Raw genomic sequence first — 17,974 nt, 5'->3', positions numbered from 1 at the left:
ACCAAATGGACAATGAATTTTGATTAGTACCAAATTGAATGAATTGAAATTGATTTAGTTTTTACTAAACTTTGTATTTCAATGGAACTCATTGAAATTTTTTTTTTTTTTTACATAGTAGTGTGAAATCAAACTCAAACATTCTGCTAACCAGAAAAGTTTTGAATAACTTATCAAATTTATCAAGAACTATGTGTGAGAGACAGTCCTTTATATCCTTTCTAAGTAAGAGTAGCAATGCCTTTCCACAACCCATCTTAAAATCAATTTAAGCAGGAAAAACTTCAAAATAGGGAAAAGTTTTCACATTAAAAGGAGGAAAAAAAATGAAATAACACAAAATTTGATGAGAGAATTTGTCCCATCTACATTCTAATGGACTTTTCATTCATGTTGTCCTATGAATGACAGTATACAAAATGTACTCAAACTTTTTTAACTAGTACAAATTTGATTTACATACCTAGGTTTTCGTTCCAACCAATATGTTCAAACAAATTTTAAGAAATTTACTATAATGATTAAAAAAAAACAATAAAATTAAATTTTTAGCAATATTATTTCGAATTATTCGATTAAAATATCACTTAAATTACTGAATTAACTAAATTATTTCAATTATTCAATTAACTAAATTTCAATTATTCAATTAACTAAATTTCAATTATTCAATTAACTAAATTTCAATTATTCAATTAACTAAATTTCAATTATTCAATTAACTAAATTTCAATTATTCAATTAACTAAATTTCAATTATTCAATTAACTAAATTTCAATTATTCAATTAACTAAATTTCAATTATTCAATTAACTAAATTTCAATTATTCAATTAACTAAATTTCAATTATTCAATTAACTAAATTTCAATTATTCAATTAACTAAATTTCAATTATTCAATTAACTAAATTTCAATTATTCAATTAACTAAATTATTTTAATTGTTATACGTTGAGGGAGGGCAATCCACCCCACCCCCTCCAGCGTCAATGGCAGAGCCTACTGCCTATCAATCATCATGTATTCAATTGTCATCTGCCACACCCCTAAGACCTTCAAGTCTATCTCCACCTATGGCTGGACTGGGAAGGATGGGCGAGTCTACTATTTTACAAGCGGAGGGGGGGGGCACCAAAATAATACTGCCCTTGGATGGGGGAGAACATAAACCAGTTTTGAAATTGTTCGGTTTTTTAGAAAAACATTTGTAAATATATATTTTTCTTCTTTTTACACACAACATACACCCCTGCAAAAAAACATTTACTCCTTTACCCAGAAGCAGTATAATTTTGCCCCCCCCCCCCGTAATTTTTAACAGAAAAAGACTCCGCAGCCTTTCCCGGTAAATTTCCCATGAATCTCATAAGCACCAACGTGGCGACTTTTTTCCGAGACAATCAATCCTTTATCAGCCATCTTGAATTCAAGATGGCTGACAAAGGGCACATAAAATTACAAAAAATATATAATTTATTATATGAATCAACCTAATATGCGAAAATCGATAGAAATATATCTGAAAATACGGAAAATTAGGATAAAATGAACACAAAAATCGAATCAACGACATACGGGGTTTATAAATACAGTTGATAGAGTCGCCACGTTAGCTCTCTGACTCCTCCCGTAATTTTTCAACGAACAAAAAACAGTGAATTCGCCTCCCACCTGGGGCACCTGATTTACCCCATGGCCGTAATACGATATTTTCTTCTGGAGGGGAAACATAATTTCACTGCCCCTTGACTGTGAAATTCAATAATTTTGCAAAGGAATTTATTGCCTTTTCTTAAATATACCATTCCATCAAAAATGTCGTTCGAGGCATTGCCGCCCCCCCCCCCCAGTTTTGGATCTGATCACAGTATGTAGCAACCCGGGTCGCAAGTACGAACAAAAATTTACTATCGCCCGGGGCTGGTATCCATTTTTTTAACAGAAAAAGAGTAAACTCGGCACCCTTCCTCGTTCAACACAAGTGGAACCAGACCCCGCCCTCTCCTACTGCGGTCATAACAGCGACTCGAGACTAAAACGTTTTAATAACTTCCGAGGTTCAAAAAGGGGATTTTTTTTTACACAACACCAAGAATAGAGCACAATATGTCGATATTAAGTCAACAATCAGTATCAAGAAGATGCTCTAAATAAAGTTACGGCCAGAAGCGGATAAAGGTCAGTTGTTGACGGCCCCGGGCATAAAAAAAAAAATTAATATTAGGCCCCTTAAATTAGGAAAAAAGAGTACAGTAGAGGGCCAAAGGCACGCTCGGTGTGCCCACTGTTAAATCCGCCTCTATTTATGGCTCACATGCCCGTTAACTGAGTTTTTATCAACCTGATGACCAATTTTCATCTGATTTGGAAACCCTTGTGTTGAATTGCAGGATTCTGTATAATTTTCATAAATAGTTCTCCTTTCGATCATATCTGGGGCTACGGTTTCTTGCTGAGATTTAAATCCAGTTAAAAAAATAGTACAAATTTTATTTCTAGATAGATCGCGATTTTCAGTCGGATGATTTTTTTTTATTGAAGTTAATTCAAAATACTTGCAAGCTTCTTTAACCTTGGCCAGCTACAAAAGTATTCGCCAAAGCGTATTAATAATACGCTTATTAAAGCGTATTAATAATACGCTTTATACATATTAATAGTACACATCTTTAATACGCGCGCATTGGTATCCTCCCGCTGCGCGTAAGTTAGTTTCTGCATGGGCTCTCTTAAATAGTCATTTCAAATATTTAAAAAAATTAACAAAAGTAACGATAGAACAAACAACAAATGTAACTTGCTCGATGCTCCTAGAAAAGAATTCGGCCCTTAGGACTACAACTTTTTAAAACAAATAAAATAAAGGATCAATTTTAAAATAAGATAAAAATGAAAGAACGAGAGCACACATGGGGAAATAAGAAAGAATGGTAGTAGAGGAGGGGGAAAAATTATTTGTTGTAAGTATGCTGTTTACGTTATTTTTTCCGACCGGCTTTTCCATAAAATGATGGCTCTTTAACCAAGGAGCTTTCTTTCCAAATGCCTTGAAATCAAGTTATGCGGACGTCACACGGTATGCTCCCGGGAAGATAAGATGCCTTCATATATAGGGGTTCTACATGAAGGGAGCTAACGATCGTAGTTTTGAATGAAGGGAGGGAGAAAATTAATCACCTTGAACCAGTAAAGTTCCTCCTTGAAGAAAAGAAAAACACTGACAGCAGAAAAGCGTGCAAGATCGAGGTTTTTTTGCTAAAAAAAGTGGAAAAAGTGACCTGGGCCTGAAAATACAGAATAAAAGTGACTAGTTTCTAAAAAAGTGACCTTTGAAGAAAAAAAGTGAACCGTGCCGAGCCCTGCTTTCCCCCCAACCCCGAATCCTCCAGACTCCCCCCCTCCAATCTGTTTCACCCATTATAGAGTTATTATAGTTTTTGAAAAATTTCAAACAAGGGTACATGTTGAATTAAATTGAATAAATTCATTATTTAGCTTTTTTTATTTTTCAAGTAAGCAAAAAAAAATAACACAAAGATTAGGAAAAAAAATTAATGTGATGTTTGGGACTGTATTGCATTACAAAGTTTTGAAAATTAAGCTCAAAAGAGGATAAATATCAACTCAAATCTGGAGCTGCAATCAATTTGCTTTAGTATACAAAGAAAACGCTCGTTTAACAAGCTCCGTGCTAACAGGACGCAACAAAAAAAAAAAAAAAAACATTATGGCTTTTCTAGAAATTTCAATGTATTCTCACTGCGGCAAGCCCAAAAACTGACTAGGTTCACCATTTCATCATTGGGTACAAGATATGAAAATACTCTTTTTTTAAAAGGATTCAATGCCCACGGATCACCCATTTCCGGCTCTAAAAATATTTTTCAAACGAGGATTTTAATCATTCCAAGTGGCCGACTGTTAAATTTAGCTCAGCTTGTGACAAGAAATCATTAAGTGTTTCAAACACTTCCTAAAAAAATGGCTACCTCGTGTCGAAGTTCGAACCGCAATGTCAGGACTTGACCCCAGGACAACCACCTAACCTCGGTGTGCAAAAGCAAAGCGTTGCAAAGAATGTCCATGTCTTCACACAATTTAAACAACCTGTAGTTGGTAGGATTCACCTTGACAAAGTCGACTGCTTTATCAAGAACGTTACGTAAATTTAGAGGCAACTGTTTCGACCTATGTCTGAATATAGCAGTGAGTCTTTCATTTTGAGAACGACTTCTGCCACGCGTGCATGACGGCCTCAGTAGCAACCTTCCGTGGATTTTCCTCCATCTATTGTGAGCCCAATGCATTTTGGCCATTGAATTCTTTTTTGAACGAAAAATGATCAATTGCTTCAAATAAGTCTAACAGTCGTACAACTCCTTCAATAGGATTCTCTTTCAAGTAGGCCTCAATACAAACGCCCACAACAAAAGTTAAACACAACACAAATTAATTTTTCGCTTTTATGCGCAGCCTGGCATGTGTCAACAATCAAATCTGAAACGCTGAAGAAAAGTGAGCCGAGAGGGGAAGGAGTTCACGAATCCCGATAGGGGGTTGGGCCCCTATCAATAAATTCCAAATTATTACAACTGACAATATTAGTAAAAACCTCTACCTACATTAAAAATTCTTTTTAATGTTTTTTAATTTTTTTTTCTTTTTTTAGATGGATGGCCGCCATTACAATTTTCTTTTCACGTACCCCCTAACAGCCTCTGGCATACCACTGGTCCGGATCTGCTGATTTAAGTGAACCATAATTATGCTGTGGATCACTTAAGTAATCTGGAAATGCATCATGGGTAACTTAAGTAATGTAGAACTGCACTGGGGGCCGCTTAAGTGATGTAGAACTGCTCCGGGGACCGCTTAAGTGCTTTAAAACTGTGCCACATGTCACTCAAGGGATCTCTCTAAATGTGCCACAGATCGCTAAAGTGTTATGGAACTGTGTCGCAGGTCACTTAAGTGATCTGTGAATGTACCACAGGCCTACTTAAGTGATACGTAAATGTGCTACAGGCCACTTGAATGCTCTGGAATTGTGCCACGGGTCACCCAAGCGGTCTGTAAATGTGCTACTTAGTTCATTTTTACAAAATTAGGTTTGAGAGGGCCGGCCACATCAGATAACCTCCAGGGACAAATTTGGTCTGCAGGCCAAGGGTTTATCATATATGACCCCCAAAGCAGAATGTTTTGCATTGTTCTGCAACAAGCCCTTGGCTGACTGGAAATGTTCAGCAGTTACCATAATAGTGTTTTCTACGATTTTCTTAAAATTCTCCCTGATTGTTCTGCGATATACGTCGCAGATTTTGGCATATTCTACTTTGGGGTATATGACTTACAGCAGTGGTTCTCAACCGGGGGCCACAAATGAAAATCTTGCAAAAGGGGAGCCACAGCCACTGATATGGGGGCACCGAAGAAATTTGTGACATTAAATTTTTTTTAGTCACTGACTAAAAAAATTTAATTTCAAACAAAATGCATAGAATATCTTTTTCGTAATTTTTCCCCATTCAAGTAACACTAACATGAGGAAGGAAATAAAAAAAGTGGTTAATGTAATCTCGGTGGTTTTACGACTTGGGGGTGATAGTAGGCCCCGACACAAACTATAGAAGAGGTTTAAGCAAAATGGAATAACTGTAAAGACAGAAAATTGTGTGTTCAGACTTTTAATTCAAAGAGGGCTGCCATAAAGAAAGCAGACAAAGATTTATTGACCATTCATTGACATTCTTTTGAGTGCTAGTAGTAAATTTAATCCAAGAAGTAGATGAATGAAAAATGAAAGCTAAATTGTAAAAAAACCCATCGTTTTCATGCAATTACAGACGGATAGCCATCTAGTTTAGCACAAAGCTATCTTCAGCCAGCACTGAGTGGTCTGATGGGGAATATATTTATAAAAATCGAATAGAGAATGATTGCTCTCGGGTATTTTTTATGAATTTTGAAAGGGGGTGCCAATCCATTGTCTCTGCTGAAAATAAATAAAATCGAATTCAGTTATAACGAACTCCAAGAGACCAAATCATACATGAGGAAAAATACCTGCGAAATTTAATTTTTTAAAACTACATTGCTGTGATAATGTATTGGGACAGGGGCAGTTTAAGCGAGGGTGCAAGGGGTGCGGCGCACCCGGGCAGCAGGTTGTAAGGGGCGGCAGCATAGACTTTACTTAAGACAACAAAATTTAACACAGTAAAAATTCACATCATCACGCTTTTGAGTCATACTATACCTCGACAACGGAAACGTTAAGAAAATAGACAAGGCATCTGATCGTAATACCAGAAACAAGAATGTAAGCTATCTGGGCGGCTTGAGACAAAATCTGTACTCATGCGGGACTTATTTTTTGCGCCTCCTACCTATTGCTCCCTCCATAGCTCCTACCTCCTGCGTCAGGGAATCTTTCGTGGGGCCCATGCCCGATATTCCACAGGGGCTCTTCCACAGTTAATTTATAGAGTGAAAAAAGAAAAGTTATAAGGATTTTGTCCCGGGCCAAAAGCTGGAGCCCTCTCAGCCCTACCCTTAGAAGGTCATGCCCCTCCCATACAATTTATCCAAACAATTCCTAACAAAATATTTTTTTTGGCCAATGGAATTTTTTTTACCCATTCACCCCAGATTTAGCATCCTCTTAAGCGGTGCCCCATGTGGCCACAATGGCTAGCATGGCCAACCCTGTACTCTATTACAAGGACCATGTGTGCATTTTGGTTCCCTCACCCATGGCCCCCACAAGAGCCCGGAATAATTCTCATACTTTTTTGGCTTTTCAGGCTATAAATTAACTATAGAAGGGGCTGTGAGAAATCTCACTAGGTGGGGGCCTGCAAAAGATCCCAGCCTAGGGTCCCATACCCTCACTTAGAATTTGATCCACAATAGTCAAATGAAGGCAAAGGAAAATTTTGGTTTTTCACTTGTCCAGCCCCTGGAATACCAGAAACATCTTTGAAAAAATTTCCTTAATAAAAATTACCCCGTTAAATATCATCTTCACAGGATAAGTGATGATGGCTCACAAAAATAAGTGCTCTTTCATGGATCAAGTTATCTGGCATTTATTAAGAATGTTTTTTGTTCTAGAATTATTTTACCGAAGACAAAAAATTTTTCTACTTCAAAAGCGTGACGTACATTTTGCACTGTAAACGATGTGCGGCTTTCTTCTGGAAAAAAAAAAAAATCAAAAAAAAAAAATCAGGTTTATCTCCAGGTGCCCTATCAGCCTCCTGGCAGGGTCAACAGTAGAGGCGGCACATGAGGCTTTGCACCCGGGCAGCATGTAAGCTCGAGCCGCCCCTGTATTGGGACTTCCTCCAAGATTGACACCACATCTTTAACGTTTTTTTAATCGATACTGTAATGCTTCCTTTTAACTGCCCTACTACTGGCCTCCAGCATCCTAAATAATTTCAATGCAATTTTCCTATCCTACAAGAACAATGTTACAAATACAATACAAATACAACACCACAACAAGCAAAATGCCCAGCGAGGTGGCTGAGAAAAAGATGCCCATAACAAATATGGATGTCATGTATTACAAAAAAAAAAAAAAAAAACCCAATTAAAAATGTAATTAGAAACATTATAAACAATATATACACATGATAAAATATTATACAATGCCCATAAAGAATACTTATGGTTGTCTTATACTAGGTATGGATAGCTTCTCGATTTACCCCAACATGTTTATCATACTTCTTTTTAAACGTGTCAATTGTGTTACAATTTATTTCCTCCGGGGGTAAGCTATTCCATTTATTGACAACCCTATTAGAGAAAAATTCCCTGCGACACCATAATCTTGCATTGTCCCTTACCAATCGATGTTGTGTGGACATTAGAAAAAAAAATCTAAAAAGGTGTATGACAACATCTAAAGCAATTTAAATCTGTTTATTAGAGATTCACTGTGTCTGCTGATTTCTAAAAAAGTGCAATGAATTCTCACGTAAGTCTTCACTTTGAAATGTCCATAACCCGCTCAATGCGTCTCTTTGTATCTGTCAACCTAAAATTTATGGTTTTTAGTGTTGATAATACGCATTCAAAACCAATTCAGCGACACGTTTTCACAATCTGCAAAAACAGCTTGCATTTGATAGTTGGAAATGTCTAAATGCCAAAGATTTGGAGTTTGAATCAAAATGAAAATGTCAAATAATTGAAATTCTGCTTCGTATAAATGAAATATTTTAATATTGAAAGCTATATATATATATATATATAGAGATTAATCGTGCCCGTAGTCATACGTCTCATAAATGTGAAATTTTATTATAGAACTGAGAGTGAGGCACGAATCCCCTTGTGCACAAGTGGAATTTCGAGACATTTACGCACAACCGAGTCAGTCTTGGCCATTTTTCTTTTTTTCTCCCCACCCTTTCTTCCTTTTGTTTCCTTCCTAAATTTATAAAAGTAAAAAGGACATAATCATTATAAAAAGGACTGTTTTCAGATCAAATTGCCGAAGTTCAATTACTTTACTGCAAAAATGTCAGGTTTTTTTTGGGGGGAAATACAGTGAAACCCAAAGCGTATTAAAGCCCCTTTTATTAATACGCTTTGGTCAAACCCCATTAGACTGGAACTCCAAGAGACCCGAAAAATCACTTTGCAATAATGAAACTTTGTTACAAAGGAATTCCAGATTTTTATATTGTTCCTATGTAAACCTATGTGAGGGATTAGAAAAGTTTTCGTTAAAACAATATTTTTCCAGTTGTAATGGTATTTGTTACAATGAGAGTCGACTGTATTTCGTCTCAAGCTATTTTTTTACGTGTATTTGGAGGTTGCATGGGTAACAGGGCGTATGGCACTTTACTGGTGAGCCATTAATCTTAGAGACATAGCCAACTAGAAAAAGTATCCAAATCACGTGTCCAACTCAGATATGTCATTCATGTTGTACGGGGTTGTATAGCTATAAAATAAAAAAAAACGACTTTTTATACCGTCCCAGTGTGCCAAAGAACCCGATTAAGAAGTTGTTGCTCTGTCTTTTCCGATGCCAACTAAAATAATTTCAGGTTTCTAAGTGCAATATTCACAGAGATATGCGAATTCGAAAAATTGAGGAAATTTGGGAAAAAACAGCATTAAATGCAGGTAAAATGGTTTCTCCTCATTCAATGCTGTTGTGAAAATATGAACTAAGACACGTTGAATTTTTTTGTGGGAGACCGGGAAACAATTTTCCAATTGGGTTTTGGGGCACAGGGTGTCCGCATAAAAAGGTAACATTTTTATTTTAATAACTATGTAACCCCTGACAACATGAATCAAATATCTGAGTACTACACATTATTCGGGTACTTTTTCCAACTGGAAGTATGCCTCTAGGACCAATGGTTCGCCAGTAAAAAATGCCATATGCCCAGTTACCTATGCGCCCTGTATATTAAATATAATACGGACTGTTACGTGAAATATTGTGCTGTGTTTAAGCTAACTAGCACGTTGCTTCGTTCGCCTGCGAGAGAGCGGTCACACTATGAACCAAAAAGCCACTTGAAGGTAGCTTGTCATCCAATGAAATATCAGATTTTCACCGTATCGAAGTCAACAAACATAATTTTCTTATTTGAAAATCTGATTATTTATATTTCCCGGTGGGCTTGAAATACTGATAATGAATCATGATGTTCACACGAACAGTTTTGTCACTGTGTACATGATTTCTCTGGAATGAATGGTTCAAACAAATATTTAAAAAATTTTCACACGTATTTTAGTTCATTTTTTTAAATTCATAGTGGGGCTACAACATCAACCTATATCCTTGATACATGTATTATTGTTGAAAACAATGTGGAAGGTTGAACTTTTCAATTGTGATTAATTTGTGTGGCTACTTCCTCATTACTACTTTTATCCGCACGAAGAGAATAAAATTAACAAAACTGCTTGCTACCACTTTTTGCGATTTTTATCATTATAAGAATGCGTATTTTAGAAGCAACAACTGGCATTTCTTAATGAAACCATAATCTTTTACACAAAAAAAACTAATTTGGAATAATAAAAATTTCATTAAGTACAGTAACTTGATGACATTGTGCCGTCTTCAAGCGCAGAGTTTACATTGATTAAAATTTTTTTTTTTTTTTAATTGGACTGACACAACCTAAAACATACAAATCAAACTGAGAAAAACACAAAACGATAAACTTCACAAAAAGTAACATTACTATGATACAGACCCTTTGCGAGCCCAAGGGATTTATTCTATTTTTACTGTATTCTATTATGTTTATTTTGCTTTTTCGTTATTTTCATAAATTAAAAATTAATCAAATTAAATTCAAAAATATTTACACTTCAGACTATTTTTGAATAATTATCTTCTAGTGGGAAAACAGGGGGGGGGGGGAGAAAGGAAGGGGGGAGTTGAAAATTATTCATGTTTGCAAGGGGGCCACAGGAATGAGAAATAGTTGAAAGGGGGCCATGGACAAAAAAAGGTTAAGAACCACTGACTTAGAGGGTGGGTCGCAATGAATTTCTTAGAAATTTTGAGTTCTTACCCTTCAAATAGCATTGAAGTTAACAGAGAAATTGATTATAATACCACACACACACACAAAGGTATTTTCTCTCCAATTTTTTTTTTTAATTATTTTTTGCATTAAAAAAAATATTTTTGATCATCTCAGGCATGTCTCTAGTACCACTAATATGTGTTAGGAGGTTGGGGCAGAGCTGACAATGGGAGGGGGTGTCAGAATTTTGTTGACTTTTGCCGACAGGGGAGGGGAAGAGGGTCAAAAATAGCTGAAAATTTGCTAATGTAATATTTGAATGGTTCCAATTTTATGTTTTCATTCATTTGTATACTGGTTTTTTTTTTCTTCAGATTCAGACTTTTGTGAAAGGTCTGGAAAACAGACCTAAATTTTGGCTGGATTGAACTCTGTAAATAACACTGAATACATAGTATTTCTCTCAAGATAGAGTGTGACAAGCAATAGCATCATTTCATTATAGATGAAAGTCTCTAGCTAAGCTCAGTACAAAATTCAACTTTGTAATTGATTTGACTGAAACAGAAATTACACTAATTTTTTAAAATACCTGAAATCCTTTAACGATATCTGTAATTTCTTCATTGCTTGTTTTCTGCTCATGTAAGATGTGGCAATACCAGATCTTCCCTGGAGAAATTTCATTGAAAGTACAGAATGTTAATACAACAAAAATAAATAGAAAAATGAAATAGTTGAAATGAGATACACCACTGAAACTTAAATAAAATTTCATACAAAATAAAAGTTTTTGTGACAGTACTAGTTTTATACAAACTACTTGTAACAATGAAAAAACTGGCAGTAAGTGGCACCAATCATTTTCATAGTTATTAAAGAGTTTAATTTTTCAGTAAAACTTTAGTTTAATGTAGGAGCATGTGTAATTTAGTAAAAAAAACTTGGTAAATTTGTTAAAACCCTGGGATATTAGTCCTTTATGGCAAGTGGATTTTAAAAATGTGTGGTGTGAATTTTCATGTTCCAGGTCACGAGATTAACGGAAAGGTCAAATTGTTATAGATCTTGACTTTTCAGCATGTGTAATTTAGTATAAAGTTCTATAAATTTGTCATGTTATATGGTTCTTTAAGGAAAAAAAATTGTTAAATGTTTAATGTAGATTTTTTAATTCCATTTTGATTTGTCTCAACGACGAGACAAATCCTGGAAGGCAAGCATATGAAAAAGAGCTGTGATTGCTCATGCTGTTACAATTAAAGTTTTATTTGGCCCCTTGATAGAATTTGGTGATCAAAAGTCTACAGTTCAGGAAGAAGTGAAACAAGTTCAATGTTTGTTTTCAGTGCAAAATCCCTACAGGGTTCATACAAAATTTTCAAAATGAAAAGTAAGGAGTTTCAAGCAGTTTTTAAGGAGTCATGACAAACTTCATAACTTACAAGTTTTACAGCAAAAAAAGGTGGGGCACATATGCAAATTTATTTTTAATTTGCAAACAAACTTTCCCTCTTCTCAAAAATAGAGATGTAGAAGTGGTTCAAAAATTACTAGTTTTGATTTGTTACCCAGCATCATAAGAATTCATAAAATAATCAATCCACATACATGCTTTCTGTCATCACCAAAGTGTTCTAAAACCTTCAAGTATTAGTCAAAAATATAATTCATAACAGCATCACATAAATTATAAAAATTCTAAAAGTGATATTCATTCCCCCTCCAATTACTCAAAATAAAAACCACAGCCGACAAAGATTTTTCTTACAAAATTATTTATATTTGCAGCAACTCTAGGCGCACACACACACACACTTCCTAGATAGTAAATTGCCCATAGATGGTAATAGACCTGAGTCGTGCTTGGTTTGAAAGAAAGCCCCCCCCCCCCGGAAATCACTCTCTCAAACAATCTGGGAATGTGCCGCGGGCCGCTCAATTGAAGTAAGAATTTGCCACAAGCCACTTGAGGCAGGCCACATTTAGGCCATGTGTTGAGCACATTTATGCTTTAAAATAAGGGGCTGTTCTAGTATTATGTCAGCAAATTTTCAGCAATTTTTGACTCACCCCTCTTGTCAGAAAAAGTCAGCAAAACTCTCACCCTCCCCCTGTCAGCACTCTGCCCCCTTCCTCCTAACGCTTATTGGTGGAATATGAAGTGGGGGCTTCCCCCCAGATGATCAAAAATTTATTTTTTTAATCCACAAAATATTTTTTAAAATAATTGTAAAAATATTTTTTTACAATTTCGAAACAATATCTTTATGTTATTATAATCAATTTTTGTTAATTTCAATGCTATTTGAAGGCTAAGAACCCAAAATTGCTCAAGAAATTCATTGCGACCCTACCTCTCTAAGCCCTTGGTAACCCTTGACCCGCGGTAAACATTCGGCCTGTGCGGACCAAATGTGGCCCTGGCGTTATGATGTGGCCTGTCCCTAAATCTATTTTTGTAACAATGAACCAAGTGACACATTTACAGATCGCTTAAGTGACGCGTGGCACAATTCCAGACCATTTAAGCGATCCCTTGAGTGACATGTGACACAGTTTTAGAGCATTGGTCCTGCCACCAGTGTGGTTCTACATCACTCAAGTTATCCGCGGCACATTCCCAGATTACTTAAGTGATCTGCAGCATAATCACGGATCACTTATATGACGCACGGCACAGCTCCAGAGCATTTGGATCCGCTAAGTATTTGAAGATCACTAGAGTAGCTCTTTAGGAGACTCAATAGGGAGAATGTTAGTTCAGGTGCTCACAAACTAGTGAAAAGTTTTACACGTTTTTCGCGCACCGAGTAAGACGTCATTAAGAATATTTCAATTTTTTTTATAAAGGGTTGGTTGATGACGTAAGAATCATCCACCCCCCTCCACATCATCAAGTCAGCAAATCGAAAATCATCCATCCATGCTGACGTAATACTTGAATGACCCCTAACATAAAGATACCTGTAAGGTTCAGGGGAAAAGAGGTTGGAAAAAGGACGAGGAGAAACAGGAGTCGCGAGAGAGAGAAACGAGAACGAGTTGAGACATTCGAAAAAGAGAGGGAGTGTAAAAGTTTGTACCGAAGAGACAGGACTGTTTCATTGGAGGTGTTGGATAATAAATTAAATGAAGTGTTGTTTTCTTCTTTCGGGAGTGTAGAATCCAGTTATTTCGTCCTGGAATCGTAGTGGAGGTACAGCCGAGGACCTACGACCGATAAAAAGTCAGGGGAAAGTTTACTGGCGCAGTCGGTAGGATGAGGTCGTAGCTTCAACGACTCAAGATTGTGAGCTGAATTCGAAGAAGAGTGTCCTAGCGACGGTGGAACCACCAGGTTCGTATAGAAGTATAGTAGCAGCGTCGAGCACCCACGCTGGTTTTTTTTTTCGTGAAGTTAACCCAACAACCGGTGCTGAGAGGGGCAATCCTGCCCAGGCAAAAAAGAGCAAGTGTTGTACGGCAGTATCGAGACGATAAATAAAGATGGCGTATTTGGCAAAGGGGAACAAGGAGGATCTGGAGACCATGGCCGCCAACTTGGGAGAAGAAGTCCGACCGGAGGTCAACTTAATGCAACTAGTAAGTACCATACAGGAAAGTGAACTGTACAACGAAGCGACGTGCAGAGAGATGCTGAAAACGATCATAGGCAATAGGAAAGAAAGAGAAGAGATGGAGCAGAGGCGTAGAGAGAAAGAGATGGAGGAGAGGCGTAGAGAGAAAGAGATGGAGGAGAGGCGTAGAGAGAAAGAGATGGAGGAGAGGCGTAGAGAGAAAGAGATGGAACATGAACTCGAAAGCCTGAGGATCGAGACAGGAGTCAGAAGAGAGGAGAATAATCAAGCTGGGCGCGGCAGAACCCCCAGCCGGGATTTCCAGAACATGATGCAAAAGTTCAGAATGGAAGAAGACATAAGTCTGTACCTGGTGCTGTTCGAGCGGCAAGCTCGTCGCGCGACCTTGGCACGGGAAGATTGGTTAGCTGAGCTCTTGGGACTTCTTCCCTACGAGATGAACCAGTTAATTGCCCGTGAGCCGGAAGAGCAAGTACAGGACTATAATCAAGTTAAGGAATTGTTATTGCGGAGATTCAAACTCACCCCAGAGAAGTTCCGACAGATGTTTTCTTCGCGCCACAAGAATCAAGAGGGCACCTGGAGAGATTTCTACCACGAACTGTGTACCTATTTTGATGGATGGACGGAGGCTTTGGGGGTCACGACGTTTGAGCAACTAAGAGATTTAATCATCAGCGATCAAATGAAAAAACGCGTTCCAGCAGATTTTAAGGAACACTATCTGGACGAATGGAGTGATATGGTGTCACCAAGTGAGCTATCGGAGAAACTAGATAGATTCGATGATGTGAAGAGGACTCTGAAGACACCCTTTCCTAGTGACAGGACGAGAACCCCAAGACCGGTTCACCAAAATCCGAGATGGAAAGCCAACGGAAGCCAGAGGCTTTAGGGTGAGTCCTGCCCACCTAAGGCGACGATGGGTTCGAATTCCAGAGAGAGAGCTGCAGTCACTTGTTACGCGTGTGGAGCAGAAGGCCATATAGCAAGGTTTTGTTCTGCAAGAGGCCAGCAGGAGCCATTGAGTCGGGCCCAGGTGAACTCTGTCACGACCACCTAGATAACCGGCCTCTGCACACGTGATCAGGAATGCTGCGACGTCAGCAAGAGTAGTGCTATCGTTCCTCCAGGACCCTACTCAGCGAAGCACGATTGAACGTATTTGTTTGTTCTTCATCTCTGCTTCGCACGTGTTTTTATAATTTTATTTTAACTCAGTTTTTTCGAATTTGTATTTCTATATATTTCTCATGCCGTTCACGATAGTCGTGCCGAATTATAAATTAAATTGAAGGAATGATCCAAAAGTCGCCGTGTTCAGATGCCGAGAAATAGCATGCCATCGAAAGGTTTTCGAAATTACCAGCAATAGTAAGGTAAGAACGTTCTTGTATTATTTAATAAAATTTTCTTGAATTTTTCTGGTTATAAGAACATTAGGCCACTAGTTTTATAATAATGTTGACTATGGCTATTCCATGTCGAAAGTGCAAAATCGCTGATTTTTTTGATATAATATATTTTTTTCCGTAACAACAAACTTCGATACAAATGAAAATTTAACTTTTTTTTTCTGTTGCTGTTTTGTTAATCTAACTCCAATAATATAGACAAAAAATTAAGTAATATGCTCTATACACAAATATTGTACCTCATCTGTTCAATTTTGAACAATGATCAGTCATTGAACAGATGAGGTACAGTATTTGTGTTTAGAGCATATTACTTAATTTTTTGTCTATTTGAACAATTTTTCTTATTTTATCTTTTCATAATTTTAAAAAGTTAACATTAGTTCAATTTCTTACTGGCAATGAACTCAATGAAAATTAGGCATGCATTAATTAACGTAGAATTGTTCACCTTGGGAATTTTTTTTCCTTTCTTAATTTCTAATTTTTTTAAAAAAACTTAATCATTATGAAAATTTGTCATATACTTTTAACATTGTGAATATTATGAAAGTTTTACCTTTTTTTATGCTTAGATATTTTCAAAAATATTTTTTAGAAAACTTATTTTCTCAAGATGTACCTACAAATAGGAAATCTTTTGATAGTGGAGAGAAAAAAAAATTGTAATCAAAATAAAATTATATCAAATTTTATTTTTTCAAAATTTTTATTTTCAAAATAAATTGATTTAATGCCATAAATTTTTATAAGGGCTCTTCTCTCTCATTTTACAGGTATGTAAACCACATTTCAAGCCAGATTCTCAACAAGCTATTATGAACCCTGAGGAAGCGTTCCTGATTTCATTATCTGCTCAGTACCAAACACGGTCATGACAACATTATCTATCCTCCATCAACGAATTCAACAAACTTCCTGATCGGCAAATCTACGGATACAGTAAGGTCTCGAGAAACTGTCTCAATGATGTACCACTGTTGAATCACTTTGACCATCGGTGATGCCTTTCAAAGATCAAGTGTAATACTCTGACAGTTTGCTCGAATTTTACTGCCAATTTGCCAGAGATAGTTGTGTAGTCACGCTGTGAAGACTTCCAAGAGCCTTTAGAAACAGACTTAAGATAATTGCATTTCTCTTGTAACTCTGTACGTAATAATTACAACAATTATTACAGGGTAGGAGTATGTTCGTGATTGATAGGTTGCCAGGGAGTTGCTCTTTCATATCCATCGGGTCAGGTGACAAATTTTTTTACTATGGTTAATTCAGATGGTTCTTCCATGTGTTTTTGTACACTGGGACTCTCGCGTTTCACTGTTCCACACTTCAAAACAAGCCAGAGAGAAAAAGGATATGAAACTGGTAGGAGTTTGAAATGTGTATATGCAATTTATTGATTGAAAGGGAAATTTTTCTATCAGAAAGATGTGAAAAACATTTATGGATAACACTATAAGGTCATGTATATGAGTACGTATGTTTTATTACTGATGCATTCTCAAATAATTTCTTTAAAAAAAATGACTTGTGATGAATTTGAAACAGAAAGGGAAAAATGCCAAGTAAAAGGTAATAGAAAAATGCAAAAACTTTCTAAATATTCGAAGAGGTGACCAACGATGAAGGTAAACAATAAGGAAAAGCCATGAATTTCTAATGTTTTATGAAAATTTTCAGATTTTGAGTGAGGAACTCTGTTTCAGAGTAAGAAAAAAATCATGCCCCCTAAAAGTCATGAAAAAAAAATCAATGCTTTCGCTTGAATCATACTTTGCCTTTATTGTTGGTTTCTTTTCAATTATGCCTATCAGGCAAAGGATTATTACTTGTTCATACTTTCCAAGTAGGTTTTTTTTTTAATATGGTGCAGATATAATTCGGAACAGTCTGTTATGACAAAAATTATTTTTAAAAATAATCGTAAAATGCAAGCATGTCTTCATATAACATTACTGTGATTTGGAAAGGAGACATCAACCTCCAATTTTATTCACTAACTTGTTTTTTTTTGTATCGCAACATGAGTATTTTAAAGCGTTAAATTTAGTACAGTGCAACTTTGATAACTCGCCGTTTATTATTTATATGGTTGCCACTATATTTGATTCATTGGGGAAAATATTTCAATTTGATACATGAGACCCATATCCCACTTAAGTCGACTACGATTTAAACTGCATTACCATAACTTGTACTCAGAAATCACCCATGCGTTGATCAGTTCAAAAAATTTTGCGTCATTACTCTCGTATGTGGAAAATTGTATTTTTCATTGTTTCTGCTATTTCTTTATTAATATTCGTCAAATTCTCTCCACTTCTTTCAGTAGGGTTACTTCCCGTTATTTCTGTGTTTGGAACCTGAAAACTCAACCTGTTTGATATGACAGCCACAGCTGTGAATGATTTTTGAGTGTGAGAGAAGACACGAGAAAGCTAAATTGA

The 17,974-nt window shown here is 36.4% G+C and overlaps 1 protein-coding gene across 2 annotated transcripts in view; it reads right to left on the bottom strand.

The window, feature by feature from the left end:
• The window catches only part of LOC149076634 (pescadillo homolog), a 270,201-nt gene that overhangs the window by 227,834 nt on the left and 24,393 nt on the right, over positions 1-17,974 (bottom strand). For both annotated transcript variants that reach the window (XM_089244245.1, XM_089244246.1), the window contains exon 2: positions 11,121-11,200. In XM_089244245.1, the coding sequence (XP_089100371.1) occupies positions 11,121-11,200 (80 nt within the window). The remainder of the gene's footprint in view (positions 1-11,120; positions 11,201-17,974) is intronic.

Source organism: Pholcus phalangioides, unplaced genomic scaffold, assembly GCF_987345545.1.
Source record: "Pholcus phalangioides strain wild (caught in Gottingen) unplaced genomic scaffold, Ppha-v1.0 ptg000015l_1, whole genome shotgun sequence".
Lineage (NCBI taxonomy): Eukaryota > Metazoa > Arthropoda > Arachnida > Araneae > Pholcidae > Pholcus > Pholcus phalangioides.
Note: the sequence above shows the minus strand (reverse complement) of the source record. Positions and strands in the feature narration are given on the sequence as shown.